Genomic DNA, 17,005 nt, shown 5'->3' on the forward strand with positions numbered 1-17,005 from the left:
ATAGCACCTTTTAGTTCCAAACCCACTAACTTAGCGGATCCAGTTCAGTATGAACAGAGCCGCTAGAAACCCAGTCAAGTCCATTATAATTCTCCATCTCCAACCCAGTCTGTGTATCTGTCTATGGCTCTGGGCCCACACATCTGTCTACGCTATGCTACAGGCACGACCCGACCTGCCTCTCCTCTCCCATTCATTCCCATGTGTTTCCAATGGAGCATTGAGACAGTATAAAGCTGTGGTTTCAAATGGCAATTAGTAACAGTCTGTTCCTAATTTTCTTAATGGTTGTATTTGCATAAAGCCTGCCAGCCTCTTTCATTTGTTATCCTGGGGAGGGGAAGGCAGTGCCAAGCCAAGCTGCCTGAAGGCTCCAACACACTCATCTGTCTCTACAAATGTTATTTAGTAACCGTTGTTTTCTCGGTCCCCTAGAGATGCAAGCTGGATGTGTTCACATAACTGATACGTCTATAGGGGACCAATAAATCTGTTGTTTTCTTCTGTCCCTGACTAGTATAATATTTCCCTTATCCATATCCCATACTTCTGTAACACAAACATTGTGGTTGTATTTATGTGAACTGAAATGCAATCTACTGATAAATAATAGTGTCTATGTGTAGTGTTGGCATGCATCGTGCAGAAATAATGTACCATAATCTAGTTCATCAAAGTGCAGATCTGATTTCTAGTGCATACCTGACCGGGACATATCTGCTGTACTAAACATGCATTTTCTGTGCCAGGCGCCTGAATAGGAACCAACTGCAGCAGCTTCCTGAACTTCTGTTTCAGAAGAACCCTGCACTTTCACGTCTGTGAGTACACACACTTTATATTATCATACACACACTCTCTTCTATACACACTCTCTGTCTCACTCTTCTGTGAGTACACACACTTTATATTATCATACACACACTCTCTTCTATACACACTCTCTGTCTCACTCTTCTGTGAGTACACACACTTTATATTATCATACACACACTCTCTTCTATACACACTCTCTGTCTCACTCTTCTGTGAGTACATACACTTTATATTATCATACACACACTCTCTTCTATACACACTCTCTGTCTCACTCTTCTGTGAGTACACATTGCTTTCTCTTCCTCACCCTTTACCTGCTTCCTGCCATGGAAGTGTATGTGTGTGTGTGTGTGTGTGTTTGTGTGCGTACTCACATGTTTGTGAAGACTGGATAGTAGAAATCCAGGAGGTCTTGGCATGTCGGAGTGTGTTGCGAAATCCTCTGCCAATTCTGGGGTTGTGTGGGTTGTGTGTGTTTGTGTGAATGCTTTAGTAACCTGGAGTTGGTGTGGCAGTGTTTTCCCTAGGTTTTTTTCAGTAGTGGTAGCAAGGGTAGGGGGTGCATTGCTACTAGCTTAAGCGCAACAACATGCTTGCTGTTCCCATAGACTTTCAGTCATTGATCCAACGACTATCCATTTAAAAGCGCGTCTAGCGTCTTCTAGGCAGAAATATATATTTAACAATACATCATATATATTCCAGTGTTGGCAACAATTTAGCAGCGGTGGGTCACCGTGTGGTGTTGAGGATTATGGAATAAGTGGCTATTTGACTATGTTGGTTAGTAGGGAGAGTTCCATCTTGTTGGAGAGGAATCCAAACTGCTGCTGGAGGAAGGAGTCATTCTCTCTACTCCAATGGGTATGATGTTTGGTGATGCATCCTGGTGGTTTAAATCTCTCTCTATCACTCACACTCACTCACACACACACACACACACACACACACACACACACGCTCACGCTCACACACACACACGCACACTCACACGCACACGCACACGCACACGCTCACGCTCACACACACACACTCACACTCACACTCACACACACACACACACACACACACACACACACACACACACACCCCTGTGGCGTGACCATCCCAAAGTAAGGCTAAACTTTTATTAGTGTGCCGTAACAAGGTTCTATTTTCCGAAGGATAATGAGTGTCCCTGCCGCTGGCCGATTGTTCTGGCTCCGATCATTCTACTTTAGGTTACCTGGTGCTGCATCTGGGAATAATAAAACACTGGGACATGGAAACATCATTTCCCTCTGCACTTCTCCTGTCCCCAGTCCCAGTCCCAGTCCCTCTCCGTATCCCTACCCTTCTGGAGCCACTTCCAATAGTCTAGTCCACTTTTAATAAATGGAAAGGCTTAGGAGTGTCATCACCAGTGAGTACTACAACTGTATTGCACAATTGCATGAATAATGCTAAACAAAGAGGGGAAAGCCTTGAAGGCCTCGTGTAGGAAATAGAGGCTGAAGCTGGAATGGAGCACTGTTGGTAGACTGCTCCAAAAACACAACGGCTGTTTGAGACTTAAAGGCTAGAGTTGTGAATGGGCGGTGTGTGTGTGTGCGCACACGTGTGTGCATGCTTGGGTGCATTTATGTGTGTTTGTGACTGACTGATGTCCTAGGTAATTCTGTACTGTTCTACGACAGCCTTCTAAGCGGTCTACCAGGTGAGGCCAGAGCATAGCCTTGAGCCATTGATTAGTCCATCAACCAGACCAGACTTTGCAGGCCAGCAGCTGAAGGATTGGATTAACAGATCTCTCTGCTTCTACTTCCATTCAATCTGCTCTTTATTTCCGTTACTAGCTGGCTTCTTTCATGAGTAGGTCTCCCTTTCAAACCCTTTCTGGAGAATAAGATGCCTAAGAATGTTGAACACCTGTTTAGACCATTCACTGTGTACCAGCACTGTGCGTGCATGTCTGCATTTTTATCATTTATTACAGGCCGAAGTCTGATAATGAGCATGCCAGCATGTATTTCATCTGAAGAAGTGCAAATTTGTTTAGGAAGTAGGGGATTTTCTCACACCAGCCTCATAAGAGCATATAGGATATAGGATAGATTAGAAACTTTGTGTGAAGAATGAAACGTTATTGTTCACAGACAGGCAGTAACAGTAAAATGTCTCCCGTCCTGTAGTTGTCTAGCAGACGGGGCCTCATTAAACAGAGCAGTACCAAGACAAAGAGATTTCCTGATGCGCTCGCTGCTTCTTAAATCATCAGTGGTCTCCGTCTTTCCGTCACAACATGGGGTCTGGGCACTAGACTGGCGTAGTTAGGTTACTGCCAGGAGAGAGAGCTTCATGTACTTAACAGGTTTTCACTCCCACAGAATGTCTGACCATGTGTGTGTGGGTTTCTGTCTTTGCACTTGCTCTAAGTGCTCACAGGGGCTTGTTAGGGTCTGTCTTTAATGGCCTTAACAAGAGGGGTTAATGGGAAAGCCTCCAGGCCTCAGGTGGAAGGCTAACCCAGATGTTAGCTAGCTCCCCGTCTCTCTCTCTCTCTCTCTCTCTCTCTCTGTCTTGTTCTTTACCATTCTGTTTTTGTATTCCTTCTGGAATGAGTGATGGAGAGTACATCGTCATATCTCTTCTCTCCTCTACCTTCTCTTCTCTGATCATGCTCCTCTCCTCTACCTTCTCTTCTCTGATCATGCTCCTCTCCTCTACCTTCTCTTCTCTGATCATGCTCCTCTCCTCTACCTTCTCTTCTCCCAGGCCTGCAGTGGTTGACCGCAGAGGAAGAGTAAAAGGCGCCGCTAGTTAAATGAACAGATGAGTGTGGTGTAGTGGTGGACGGGACAGTTACAGACATTATAGACAGACTGGCAGTCGTTAAACCAGCCTGCTCATTAACTGTTTACAGGACAATAAGGTGTTGGTGTGGCAGGAGAGAACACAGCAAATATACATCTAGTAGTTTGAGGTAAAAGTGAAGTTTGGAAGAGAAAGGTTGTTGTTACTGTCATGAAGGAATTATAAATGTAATTTTACTGTAGCTCTCAGTAAGTGTCTTTTGTGCACTCTAATCTAGAATGGAGCAGCACATTTTCCATTTTATCTAGAGAAGATGGAGTTAGTTAGCTAACTCTCTCCAACTCTCTAACTCTCTTTGTAGCTACCTCCTTTACTCTGTGTGGATGTCTGAGAGATAAGTGAGACACTGATGCATGAGGAACAGAGCAGATAAGAGATAATTGGAGATAATGAGACATGATTGGAGATTATTAGAGATTGTTAGAGCTGGGTGATGGATTGAGGTGCCTGGTAGTGGTGGGAAAGCATGGGAACAGAAGAGGAGTAGAGGACTAGAGGAGGAAAGCAGAAGAGTGCCAAGCAAAGGGACAATAACAGTGAAAACAGAACAGTATCCATCATCGTTAACGGCCTGGTGTCCCCCTCCTCTCTCTCCTTCCATCCCTACCTCAATCCCTCAGTCCCTGGTTCTCGGCAGTGCAGCTCTGTAATCTACTCTCCTGGTCTGTAATTAGGTGTTCACAGTGTGAGAGTAGGAGGAAGGAGGGATGGAGGGATGGAGAGAGGGAGGGGGCCAAGGACTCAGCGTAATAGGTGCCTCCAGGGAACAGCATCTGGTTTGGAGGGATGGGGGGGAAGAGGAGGGGAGTAGGAGGAGGGGAAGGGCAGAGAAGGGTTAGGGTATTTATGATCTCTCAGGATCACTGTGTACGGCTGCTCGTCTTTGTGCCTGTTTTACTATGTATGACACACACACTGTAGGTCAGGGGTCATCGACAGGCGGCCTGCGGGCCAAAACAGTCCCACAATGTTTTTTTCATGCACCCTCAAAGATCTTTGTAAAAAATATATAATAAAACAAAGAAATACAGATTTTATTTTAGTTTTGGGTCAAAAAAAGACTGAAATCACCAGGAATTCAGTAAAAAATGTGTTTAATTTAGGAAATCTGATCCCAAGTATTCCCACAAAATTATTTTAAAATAAAAACACATTTTTGGGCTTAGTTGTGGTCAATTTGCAGTCTACAAATTATTAAAATGATGTTAACACCCTCTCAGACAAAAATCGTCCTGTAGCTGAATCTAGGTGTCTACCCCTGCTGTAGGTGACAACTAGCTTGGGAGGTCGCCATCTTTCTCTCCATCTCTCTCCGTCTTTCTCTCTCTAACACCAGGGGCCCCCACGCTCCTTGCGAAAATAACATTCCGTCTCCCCATAGGGCTTCGTCCGAAAATAGAAGAACAGGTATTTAGGTGTAAGTGATACTTGATGGTTCAACTGAACCCTCTAATGGGTTTAGCAGAGCTACCTACCTACAGCTGTATAGTCTTACAACTGTCCTACATTGATGAATGTGCACCACCAAAGAGGAAGGGGCTAGGGGTTGCTCCTGGACTGGACAGGGGCTCAGAGTGCAGGCAGGAGGGGGTGAGAGTTCAGGTCAGTTCCATCTCTATGGAGGGTGGAATCAGGTGGAGTAGGGAGGGTTAGGAGAGGAACGGGGGGGGGGGAGTGTTCTCTTTACCTGCACCATGGGAGGGCCAGGTGTGTGTTTGTGGGGAGGGGAGGAGAGGAAGGGTGCGGTCCTCCCCTACACCGTGGGGGGTAAAGAATGGTAGAGAGGATGTGTGAGATATTTTGGGGGTAGTGTTCGGGGCGGGTTAGAGCTGTGTGGTTCGTTGCTTGTTTCCGTGCTAATGCTTGACAACCGGATTGGTCTGATACACAAACTCTAACACAGACACACAGAATAACACACACACACACACTCAAACGCTAATTACACCTCAGTTTGCTAATATGGGGATAGCAGGCATTCAACAGGGATTACGTTCTTTATAAATCTATTTTAGGAGATAAAAGGGATGCTTTAGCTGTGTGTTCATGCATTCATACCTATTATATGTGTTTATATTGGACCGACGCTGTGTTTTCACTGTGTTTGTTTGGTGTTTTATGCTGAGGGAACTGTTTCTCAGTAGGACATTCGGGGAGATTCTGTGATTATTGGGAGAATTCCTGTATGTGTGTGCGTATGTGTGTGTGCGCACGTGTGCGCCCCTGTTAATGATTGAGGCTGGTCTTGTCGTGTCCTTCTCTCTGCCCTTCCTGATGAATGACCAGTGAAGATGCCAGGGGACACCTTTTCTTTTCCTCCCTCCCTGTCCCCCTCTCTCCACCTCTATCATGGTTCCTGCCCTCCTTGGCCCGGACCACTTGGCCATATATCACATGATGAATAACCTTGTCCGAGACCTGAAGACTTGCATTAGCTGGCTCCCCAAGCTAATTCCTAGACTTTATTAGCTCAGTGGCCTAACACAGTCTTGTAGCCTGCAGATGATGCAGGTTCAATCCCAGTCCCAGACCCCTACCCAAGGTCATACCCCTGGCCTTGTCATCTGGTTTATAGGTTGTCAATTGTTTTTTACGAGATGTACCGTGTGTGTGTATATAAAGAGGAAACACAGAGTAAATCATTTGAGGCGAGCGGAAGCCAAAAGGGGGTAATTTTAAAACCACCCCACCATCTGAAATATTCACTAACACAGAAGACACAGACATCAACAGAGAAAGAGAGAGACACAATGGTAAAGGTAGAAAGACAAAGAGGGAGAGTGAGCGAGAGAAGAAGAGGAAGAGATGGAGAGATGAAGAGATGGAGAGAAGAAGAGATGGAGGGAGAAAGAGGTGTTTGTACTAACAATTCTGTGTTGCTCATGAATAATTCAACAGATGGATCGAGGGTTGTAAAATATTCACGTTAAATCGCTGGGACATCAGTCCCCTGTGTGTGTGTCCTCTGATGTTCAGAGCTCCTGATAACTACAGTCCGGATGTCCCAGATACACATCAGGCTAGACCTAACTTCAGTCATTGAGGCCAGGGTATAGGTGTGTGTGTGTTGTGCGTTTGTTGTGTGTGTGGAGTTGGACTGGTCTGGTTATTATGAATTGATACAACATGAATAAGACATTACAGTGTGGTCTAGATCCGTCATGAGGACACACACACAGGGACTTCACTTACGGAGCTGTGTATGGCGTGTGTATGTGTGTGTGTGTGTGTCGGTGACGGCAGGCCTTGGCAGGACCTGATTGAAAGTGACATACAGGAGACACACACACACACACACACCCTGGCTTTTGCCTGCGTTTGCGGGACTGGTGGAATTCTGTGGTTTGAGCCAGTAATAACAGCCCTGATAGTGGCAGCCCTGTGTGTGTATGTCTCGAGCAGCATATTGAGGAAGGTCCGGATGTATAGCAGATTTCATGCCTTTCTAAATGGGAAATCCAGTACTTTTATCATACACTTCATAAACTGATATCTCTCATTTCCCTTTTCTACATGCAGCTCATCAGTCTCTCTACGGTATATTGGTGAACATGACGTAGTGTAGGTCTTTTGTCCAGTATATCCAACACTATCACAGCATCATAGTCTAGTAGTAAATCTTCTCTTTGTCGTCTTCAGAAACCTATACTGTGTTTCATATAATCTTTGCAAGGCTTCCACAGTATCCCAGTGTAATCCCCTGGCAGTAGCATTATGACGAAGGCTGTGTATGTGTGTGTGCATGTGTGTGCATGTGTGTGTGTGTGTAGCCTGGCTCTGGGTCTTCGGGTGTCACCAGGCAGCACGCCACAGAGTTCTGCCCCAGACACCCCTCCTCTCCCTCGGGTAATGACTCCTAACATCCCCTCTCCCTCCCTGGGTAGCCTACAGGAAGCTGCTCCTCCAGCCCCCAGCTCTGCTCTGTCTGCTACTGTTTGCCAGGGTAAACAAATAAACTGCAGGGCACACACACACACACACACACACACACACACACACACACACACACACACACACACACACTGTCCGTACACACACACAGATACACACACACACTCACAGATTGCCTACAAAAACACAATCTGTCCGTACACACATATGCAAAAACAGCCAGTGGGCTCTCCTTCTCCGTGGCCGACATGAGTAAGACATTTAAGCCTGTTAACCCTCGCAAGGCTGCCCAGAAGGCATCCCTAGACATGTCTTTAGAGCATGCGCAGACCAGCTGGCTTGTTTACGGACATATTCAATCTCTCCCTATCCCAGTCTGTTGTCCCCACATGCTTCAAGATGTCCACCATTGTTCCTGTAACCAAAAAAGCGAAGGTAACTGAACTAAATGACTAACTCCCCGTAGCACTCACTTCTGTCATCATGAAGTGCTTTGAGAGACTAGTCAAGGATCATGTCACCTCTATCTTACCTGACACCCTAGACCCACTTCAATTTGCTTACCGCCTCAATAGATCCACAGACGACGCAATCGCCATCACACTGCACACTGCCCTATCCAATCTGGACGAGAGGAATACCAATGTAAGAATGCTGTTCATTGACTATAGCTCAGCATTCAACACCATAGTACCCTCCAAGCTCATCATTAAGTTCGAGGCCCTGGGTCTGAACTAGAGGTCAACCGATTATGATTTTTCAACGGCGATACCAATTATTGGAGGCCCAAAAAAGCCGATGCCGATTAATCGGCCGATTTTTAAAAATGTATTTGTAATAGTGACAATTACAACAATACTGAATTAACAATTATTTTAACTTAATATAATACATCAATAAAATCAATTTAGCCTCAAATAAATAATGAAACATGTTCAATTTGGTTAAATAATGCAAAAACAAAGTGTTGGAGAAGAAAGTAAAAGTGCAATATGTGCAATGTAAGAAAGCTAACGTTTAATTTCCTTGCTCAGAACATGAGAACATATGAAAGCTGGTGGTTCCTTTTAACATGAGTCTTCAATATTCCCGGGTAAGATGTTTTAGGTTGTAGTTATTATAGGAATTATAGGACTATTTCCCTCTATACCATTTGTATTTCATTAACCTTTGACTATTGGATGTTCTTATAGGCACTTTAGTATTGCCAGTGTAACAGTATAGCTTCCGTCCCTCTCCTCACTCCTCCCTGGGCTCGAACCAGGAACACAACGACAAAAGCCACCCTCGAAGCAGCGTTACCCATGCAGAGCAAGGGTAACAACCACCCCAAGGCTCAGAGCAAGTGACGTTTGAAAAGCTATTAGCGCGCGCTAACTAGCCAGCCATTTCACTTCGGTTACACCAGCCTCATCTCGGGAGTTGATAGGCTTGAAGTCATAAACAGCGCAATGCTTGACGCACAACGAAGAACTGCTGGCAAAATGCACGAAAGTGCTGTTTGAATTAATGTTTACGCGCCTGATTCTGCCTACCACCGCTCAGTCAGATACTTAGAGACTCAGTCAGATTATACACAACGTAGGACACGCTAGATAATATCTAGTAATATCATCAACCATTAACTAGTGATTATGATTGATTGTTTTTTATAAGATAAGTTTAATGCTAGCTAGCAACTTACCTTGGCTTACTGCATTCGCCTAACAAAACAAAGGAGATGATTGTGGACTTCAGGAAACAGCAGAGGGAACACTATCCACATCGACGGGACCATAGTGGAGAAGGTGGAAATCTTCAAGTTAAACTGAAATGGTTCACCCACACAGACAGTGTGGTGAAGAAGTTGCAACATTTTACCCTCTTTTCTCCCTAATTGTTAGTAATTACTATCTATTCTCATTGCTACAACTCCCGTACGGGCTCGGGAGAGACGAAGGTCGAAAGCCATGACCGGGAAGCCTCACTGCTTCTTAACACAGCGTGCATCCAACCCAGAAGCCAGCCGCACCAATGTGTCGGAGGAAACACTGTGCACCTGGCGACCTTGGTTAGCGTGCACTGCGCCCGGCCCGCCACTGCGCCCGGCCCGTGCGCGATGAGACAAGGATATCCCTACCGGCCAAGCCCTCCCTAACCCGGACGACGCTAGGCCAATTGTGGGTCGCCCCACGGACCTCCCGGTCGTGGCCGGCTGCGACAGAGCCTGGGTGCGAACCCAGGGTCTCTGGCGGCACAGCTAGTGCCCTAGGCCACTGCGCCACCCGGGAGGCCCCCTCTCAAACTTTTACAGATGCACAATTGAGAGCATCCTGTCGGTCTGTATCACCGCCTGGCTCTCCAGAGGGTGGTGCGGTCTGCCCAACGCATCACCGATGTCACAGGAAGGCCAAACAGATCATCAAGGACAACAACCACCCAACAACCACCTGTTCACCCTGCTGCTATCATCCAGAAGGCAAGGTCAGTACAGGTGCATCAAAGCTGGGACCGAGACACTGAAAAACAGCTTCTATCACAAGGCCATCAGACTGTTAAATAGCCATCACTAGCATATTAGAGGCTTGAAATCACTGGCCACTTTAATAATATAAAACCAGCCTGGTCACCCCTGATACAAGTCAGTATTCAACATCCATCCATGCCTGAGGACATCGGGAGTTGACATGGAAACCGACCACTAGTGGCAACAGTGAGCAATGTTACCTTCAAGTAGGTTTGTTGTTTTTGAGATTTTTGTTTCAAGCCTATCCCAAACCTCAACCCTTACCTTGACCATTCGGAGTTAATGCCTAACCTTACGATTTCTGAGTTAATGCCTAAACTTAAACTTAAACTTAAAAAATCCGTAGTCAATGCTTAAACTTAACCTTAAACACTTCCAAATTTGACATTTCCAACACCTTCCAAATCTGACGTTTGAGAAACATGGATGAACGTCTAATTCTGAAGTGAGACTGTGATAGCGGATTGTATAAAACACAGTTTAATCTAGTATGTAAGGTGATTAGAGGGACTAGACTGCAGAATGGCTTCAGGCTCAACCAAGCTGTTGAAACAGTTGTTAAAATTCTGACTGCTGTTTAGTGGTCTGAGTCACATAATAAAGGGTCTCATTTAAACATAGTTAGGCAATAGTTGGGTATGAATGAAGGGTATGATGAAGTTTAGTAGAAATCTTCGTAGTTCAGTCATAGTGTGTGTGTGCGGCACGCGCATGAGTGTATAATTACAGGTTTGAGGCATATCCCATTTTTCCTGTGGAGAGAGAATCTCTGTGGAATTCCTTCCTCTCCCCCGGCTGTGTCTGCTTGTGTGTGTGTGTCCTCGCGGCTCTGTCTGTGTGTTTATGTTTGTTTGTTGTTTGCAGCTTCATCTCCTTTTCTTTGTTCTCTACATTCCAGAGGAGTTAAAGTGAGGATGACTCTGGTCTTTCCTTATAGCCCACAGAACAGCTCTGCATGGCTGGATGGATGGCTGAGATGTTGGAGGTCATGGGATGTGATTCACTCCACTGAGTCATGAACCGAGATGTTACCCCTAACCTCACATTTAGGTTCAGCTCCGCCCCATCTCTCTCTCTCTCTCTCTCTCTCTTTCTCTCTCTCTCTCTCTCTCTCTCTCTTCCACCCTCTTTTTCTAGTAGAGGGTGCAGTAAGTGAACTCTTGTGAGGCTCTCAGGATTTTTCCAGCCAGTTCGGAATAACGACTCTCTTGTTTCAGATCGTAGTTTTCCAGAACGGGAAGCCTTATACTTTTAGTCCAGTTCCCATCGCTCTGCCAACCGAGGTTAAGCGTTTGTTTACATGTGTTTGTGTCTTTGCTTGTGCTTGGGTGTGTGTGTGTTTCGAAGGCCAAGTTCACACCTCTGTGCCAAGCATGAAGAGTTATAAATGTGTTGTTGTTTTCAGGTAACAGCCTTCAAGTCTCCAGGTGTCTGTCTAACTGTGTGTCTCTGTGTTCGTATTGTTATCACTTGCTATCACACTTCACATAACTATTGATCTTCTCTTACTGCACACCAAAGCTCCATGTTCCTTCTTCCTTTCTCTCTCTCTCTCTCTCTCTCTCTCTCTCTCTCTCTCTCTCTCTCTCTCTCTCTCTCTCTCTCTCACACTCACTCACTCACTCACTCACTCACACGCACTGGCAGGCACACACACCCTCTGAGCCCAGCTCATCAGCTCCCAGTATTGGGCCTCTCTGACAGTGTCTCTGACCCCCACTGTGAGGGCAGCATGGAACTCTGATCTCATTATCCTCAATGTGTGTGTGTGTGTGTGTGTCTGTGAGAGAGAGCGAGAGAGAGAGAGAGAGAGAGAGAGAGAGAGAGAGAGAGAGAGAGAGAGAGAGAGAGAAAATGAGTGTGTGTTGTTCTGTGCAGGTGGTCTCTCTCCCTAAGGCTGTGTAAAGTAGTAAAGAATAACACTTGCTGTGTCAGTAGTGCTGTTACATAGAGGGGGGGGGGCAATCATACACATACCTGCCCCACCCAAACAATCCTTACACCCACCCCTGTCCCCCTCCCTCTTGTACACAGATGCGCCTGCTTGAGGTGAAAATAAGCTAAATCAGTGTTTGTGTGTGTTTGTGTGAGGAGTCCAGAGGTGACAGGGAGAGAGGGATGGGAAAGGGAAAGATTGGCGAGGCGGAGACATGAAATAAATGGATCTCCTCTGTGAGCTTCGAGATGGGACTGGCCCTGACAGCATTAACATTGGCTGTATTAACACTTCAAAGCAGCGCTGGTCAGTGGGAGGCCAGGGAGGATGAAACAGAGAAGATGATAAGAGTCTCCCCCATTACCTCCCCCGTCTCCATCCATATTACCCCTATCCTCCTCACCTACCGCCTGAGCTCTGGCTGAAAAAGACTTGACCAGCAGGCCTTAAAGCTTCCGCATGCTTCGGTTCCGCTGGCATCTAGTAGAACTCAGCTAGGCGATCCGAACGAGTGTCCTCGCTCCGTCCTCGCTCGTGTCCTCGCTCCGTCCTCGCTCGCGTCCTCGCTCCGTCCTCGCTCGCGTCCTCGCTCCGTCCTCGCTCGCGTCCTCGCTCGCGTCCTCGCTCCGTCCTCGCTCGCGTCCTCGCTCCGTCCTCGCTACATCCTCGCTCGCGTCCTCCGTTAACCTTCGCTTGGATAACGAGTTTTGACATTTTTGCCGATTTCTCTTAGTCGCACAATTTTACATCTAATGAAGATGTTTGTTGCAGTATTTCTCTATGAAAACATTGGTGCGGAATAGAGTCGTCTATTTTTGAATGACAAACACTTTATTTATTTAACTAGGCATGTCAGATAAGAACAAATTCTTATTTACAATGACAGCCCACTGGGGAACAGTGGTTTAACTGCTTTGTTCAGGGGCAGAACGACAGATATTTACCTTGTCAGCTCAGGGATTTGATCCAGCAATCTTTCGGTTACTGGCCCAACACAGGTAACCACTAGGCTACCTGCCACTTGAAGAATCCCTACTGTTGACCAATCAACAATGAATGGGCTTAGACTTCAGCTCTGAACCTCGGCTTGCCTCGAGAAAAAAACCTTGCCGAATACCAAAACTAACAAAAACGTCGCAAAATGTTGTCTTAAAATTTGCACTAACTGTTCCGAACTGTTTCGGATGGGAAGCATGCAGAATTATTTACTGAGCACCGTCCTCTATTTCCCCATTACCTCCCCCTCTTAGCCCTTCTCTCTCCCCTGCCCTGGCCCACTGAGAGCGGCTTACAGGGGACCACTGCTACTGGACCTCGGCCCCAGGCTGTGGTAATGAGGTCTGGGAAAGGAGAGGGAGAGGAGAAAAGGAGAAGATAGGGGGAGAGGAGAGGGAGGCTGCTCCTGGCTATTGGTCTTTCATGTGGAGATTGAGGAGAGGAGAAGAGGGGAGAGGGCGACATTACTAGGAGCCCGCCTCACACTGAGCTATCTGCCTGAAGCCTGCTGGCCATAGAGATAGCAGCAGTCCGTCTTACCCTCCTGTCTTTCAGTTAAACCTGAACTTTTCTCATCATTTACTCTCTACTGGGAATTCTCTGACGCCTTTCCTGTGTGTGTGTGTGTGTGTGTGTGTGTGTGTGTGTGTGTGTGTGTGTGTGTGTGTGTGTGTGTGTGTGTGTGTGTGTAAAGGTTAGTGTTAGGGATATGTTAAGGGGTAGGTTTTGGGTTAGGGGTTAGGGAAAATAGGATTTTGATGGAAATATATTTTTACTCTCCAAAAAGTCCAGAAAATTAATATATATACGTTGTGTTTGTGAGTGTGTGCGTGAGTGTGTGCGTGAGTGTGTGCGTACATAGTATATTGCTCTTGTTCCAGTTCCCAGCCCGTCCCACAGCCTTGAAGCCAAATAGCTGCATTGTAATAGTCAGGGGTTATAACTTTCTAACCAAACAGTCCCACTGACAGCCTAAAACCACTGAGCACAGTCAGTCAAACCTAAATCCACTCACTAGGCCTACATATACCAAACATTAACAACATGCACCCCCAACTTCCCCCCTTTTTGCCCTCAGAACAGCCTCAATTCGTCAGTGGAATGGACTCTTCAAGGTGTTGAAAGCGTTCCACAGGGATGCTGGCCCATGTTGATTCCAATGCTTCCCACAGTTGTGTCATGTTGGCTGGATGTTCTTTGGGGTGGTGGACTATTCTTGATACACACAGAAAACCCAGCAGCGTTGAGGTTCTTGAAATAAACCGGTACGCCTGGCACCTACTACCATACCCCATTCAAAGACACTTACATTTTTTGTCTTCAACCTCTGAATGGCACACATACACAATCCAAATGACTAAAAAAAAATGTAAACTTTATTTTTCCTGTCTCTTCCCCTTCAGCTACTCTGATTAAAGTGGATTTAACAAGTGACATCAATAAGGGATCATAGCTTTCACCTGGATTCACCTGATCAGTCCATGTCATGGAAATGTCTTAATGTTTTGTATACTCAGATGGCCAGTATAGGCCAGATGAAGGTATCAGGGGAGGGCTGGATAATTGTGCAAGGCCAATCGTTAAGGGATTAAGAAGGTATGTTCACCACTTCCTTCCTTCCGTGCTCTCTGTCTCTTTCCCTCTCTCTCATTCTCTCTCGACCACGTTGTCCTGGCTAAAGCATGTGATCTCTCTCTCCCGTCCCTGTCGTAAATATCCACTGAGGCCTGTGAGAAGATAAGTGTGGAACAGAGGAAAGCCACAACTCACCATATACATGCCATCTGTGTACACATCACGGCCATCATTTAACATGGCTCACACACACACACACACACACACACACACACACACACACACACACACACACACACACACACACACACACACACACACACACACACACACACACACACACACACACACACACACACACAGAGAGTATGAACATGTCTGTTATGCTCTCGTCATTTCTCTCCCATGTAAGGTGAATTCCTGGCCCTTGACTGGCCTGCTTCTCTGGTTTCCCTCACTTCTCCACTGGTTATTTAGGCGTGTGTGTGTGTGTTGTTTTTCTCCCAGCTCCACTAGGTCAGAGTATAGCCAGTGGCTGGGGTTTTAGTCAGAGTCAGCGATAGGGGGATACAGTCTATAAAGTCACTGTAGAGAGAAACGGCCATTCATAGAAGACTAAGAATTTTCACATGAACAAGCTAACAGACTGGTGCACAATCGACCAACATACTTCCTTTACAGTCCTTACCCTCATCCTCATTGTTCATTGTCTTCTGTCTGTCTCTCTTAAAGGACGTGTTATTGTGCAACCTTGCTGACAGAGTATAAATTCAGTGTATTCTTACATTGTAAGAAGAAGACTGTTGTGTGTTGCTATCACAGTATTCAGCCGGTAGAAAAGCGATGAGAACCCTCTCATATCATTGTAAGAAGAAGACTGTTGTGTGTTGCTATCACAGTATTCAGCCGGTAGAAAAGCGGTGAGAAACCTCTCATATCATTGTAAGAAGAAGACTGTTGTGTGTTGCTATCACAGTATTCAGCCGGTAGAAAAGAGGTGAGAAACCTCTCATATCATTTGACTGTTATACTTCTCTTGTCTCCATTGCATCACTGACAAGTCCAACAATATTCTCCTCTTTATGTTACTATGGAGACGATTTACCTTCCAGCACTTTCTGTGTCTTAACCTTCTTGTTTCTGTGTCTTAATCTTCTTGTTTCTGTGTCTCTATTTAGAAACCTGTAAGATGACGATATTCACTAGCTGCGCTGTCTGAGAGAAAGAGTTCAGTGGTTCTACGGTTGTTCTTCATTGTTCAGTGTTGAGTAAGTTCTCTTGGTCTGTAGCCATCTGAGATTGTTGTTTTCTTTTGAGAGTGACAGGCCAATATTGCCTTTCTAAAGACCTGGTGGGCCTCAACAACGACTGAGAGGAGCTTCATCCATTGACGGTTCAATTAGAGAGACGTCTGATATGTGGTCCAGAAAAGCATTGAGTTCATTAGAGAGATGTCTGATATGTGGTCCAGAAAAGCATTGAGTTCATTAGAGAGATGTCTGATATGTGGTCCAGAAAAGCATTGAGTTCATTAGAGAGATGTCTGATATGTGGTCCAGAAAAGCATTGAGTTCATTAGAGAGATGTCTGATATGTGGTACAGAAAAGCATTGAGTTCATTAGAGAGATGTCTGATATGTGGTCCAGAAAAGCATTGAGTTCATTAGAGAGATGTCTGATATGTGGTCCAGAAAAGCATTGAGTTCATTAGAGAGATGTCTGATATGTGGTCCAGAAAAGCATTGAGTTCATTAGAGAGACGTCTGATATGTGGTCCAGAAAAGCATTGAGTTCATTAGAGAGATGTCTGATATGTGGTCCAGAAAAGCATTGAGTTCATTAGAGAGATGTCTGATATGTGGTCCAGAAAAGCATTGAGTTCATTAGAGAGATGTCTGATATGTGGTCCAGAAAAGCATTGAGTTCATTAGAGAGATGTCTGATATGTGGTCCAGAAAAGCATTGAGTTCATTAGAGAGATGTCTGATATGTGGTCCAGAAAAGCATTGAGTTCATTAGAGAGATGTCTGATATGTGGTCCAGAAAAGCATTGAGTTCATTAGAGAGATGTCTGATATGTGGTCCAGAAAAGCATTGAGTTCATTTGCCATTATATTGTTCTGTTCATTTTCTGTTTTTCATTTACCAACTGTCTCTCTCTCCTTCTGAGTTCTCAGCTCTCAACTGACCTGCCACTTTCACAGTTCAAGTCAAGGAGGATTTAACATGATAGTAACCAACATATGGCTATAGATAATACATCATATACATTCAGTATCATAGTTCCTCCAGGGAATGGCTGGGATCTGAAACCCTCTCCCTCGTGTCTTCTCCCCCCGTATGGCTGGTTCAGTCTACCTGCTGTCTGCGGTGTTTAGATCTGTTGTGTTCAGAGTTTAGCCAGACAGACAGCCCAGAGACCAGAGACC

General features: G+C 45.6%; 1 protein-coding gene across 4 annotated transcripts in view; it reads left to right on the forward strand.

Moving 5' to 3' along the window:
- The window catches only part of LOC115113850 (slit homolog 1 protein-like), a 202,750-nt gene that overhangs the window by 22,159 nt on the left and 163,586 nt on the right, over positions 1–17,005 (forward strand). For all 4 annotated transcript variants that reach the window (XM_065012727.1, XM_065012729.1, XM_065012728.1 and 1 more), the window contains exon 4: positions 750–821. In XM_065012727.1, the coding sequence (XP_064868799.1) occupies positions 750–821 (72 nt within the window). The remainder of the gene's footprint in view (positions 1–749; positions 822–17,005) is intronic.

Source organism: Oncorhynchus nerka, linkage group LG28 (assembly GCF_034236695.1).
Source record: "Oncorhynchus nerka isolate Pitt River linkage group LG28, Oner_Uvic_2.0, whole genome shotgun sequence".
Taxonomy (NCBI): Eukaryota; Metazoa; Chordata; class Actinopteri; order Salmoniformes; family Salmonidae; genus Oncorhynchus; species Oncorhynchus nerka.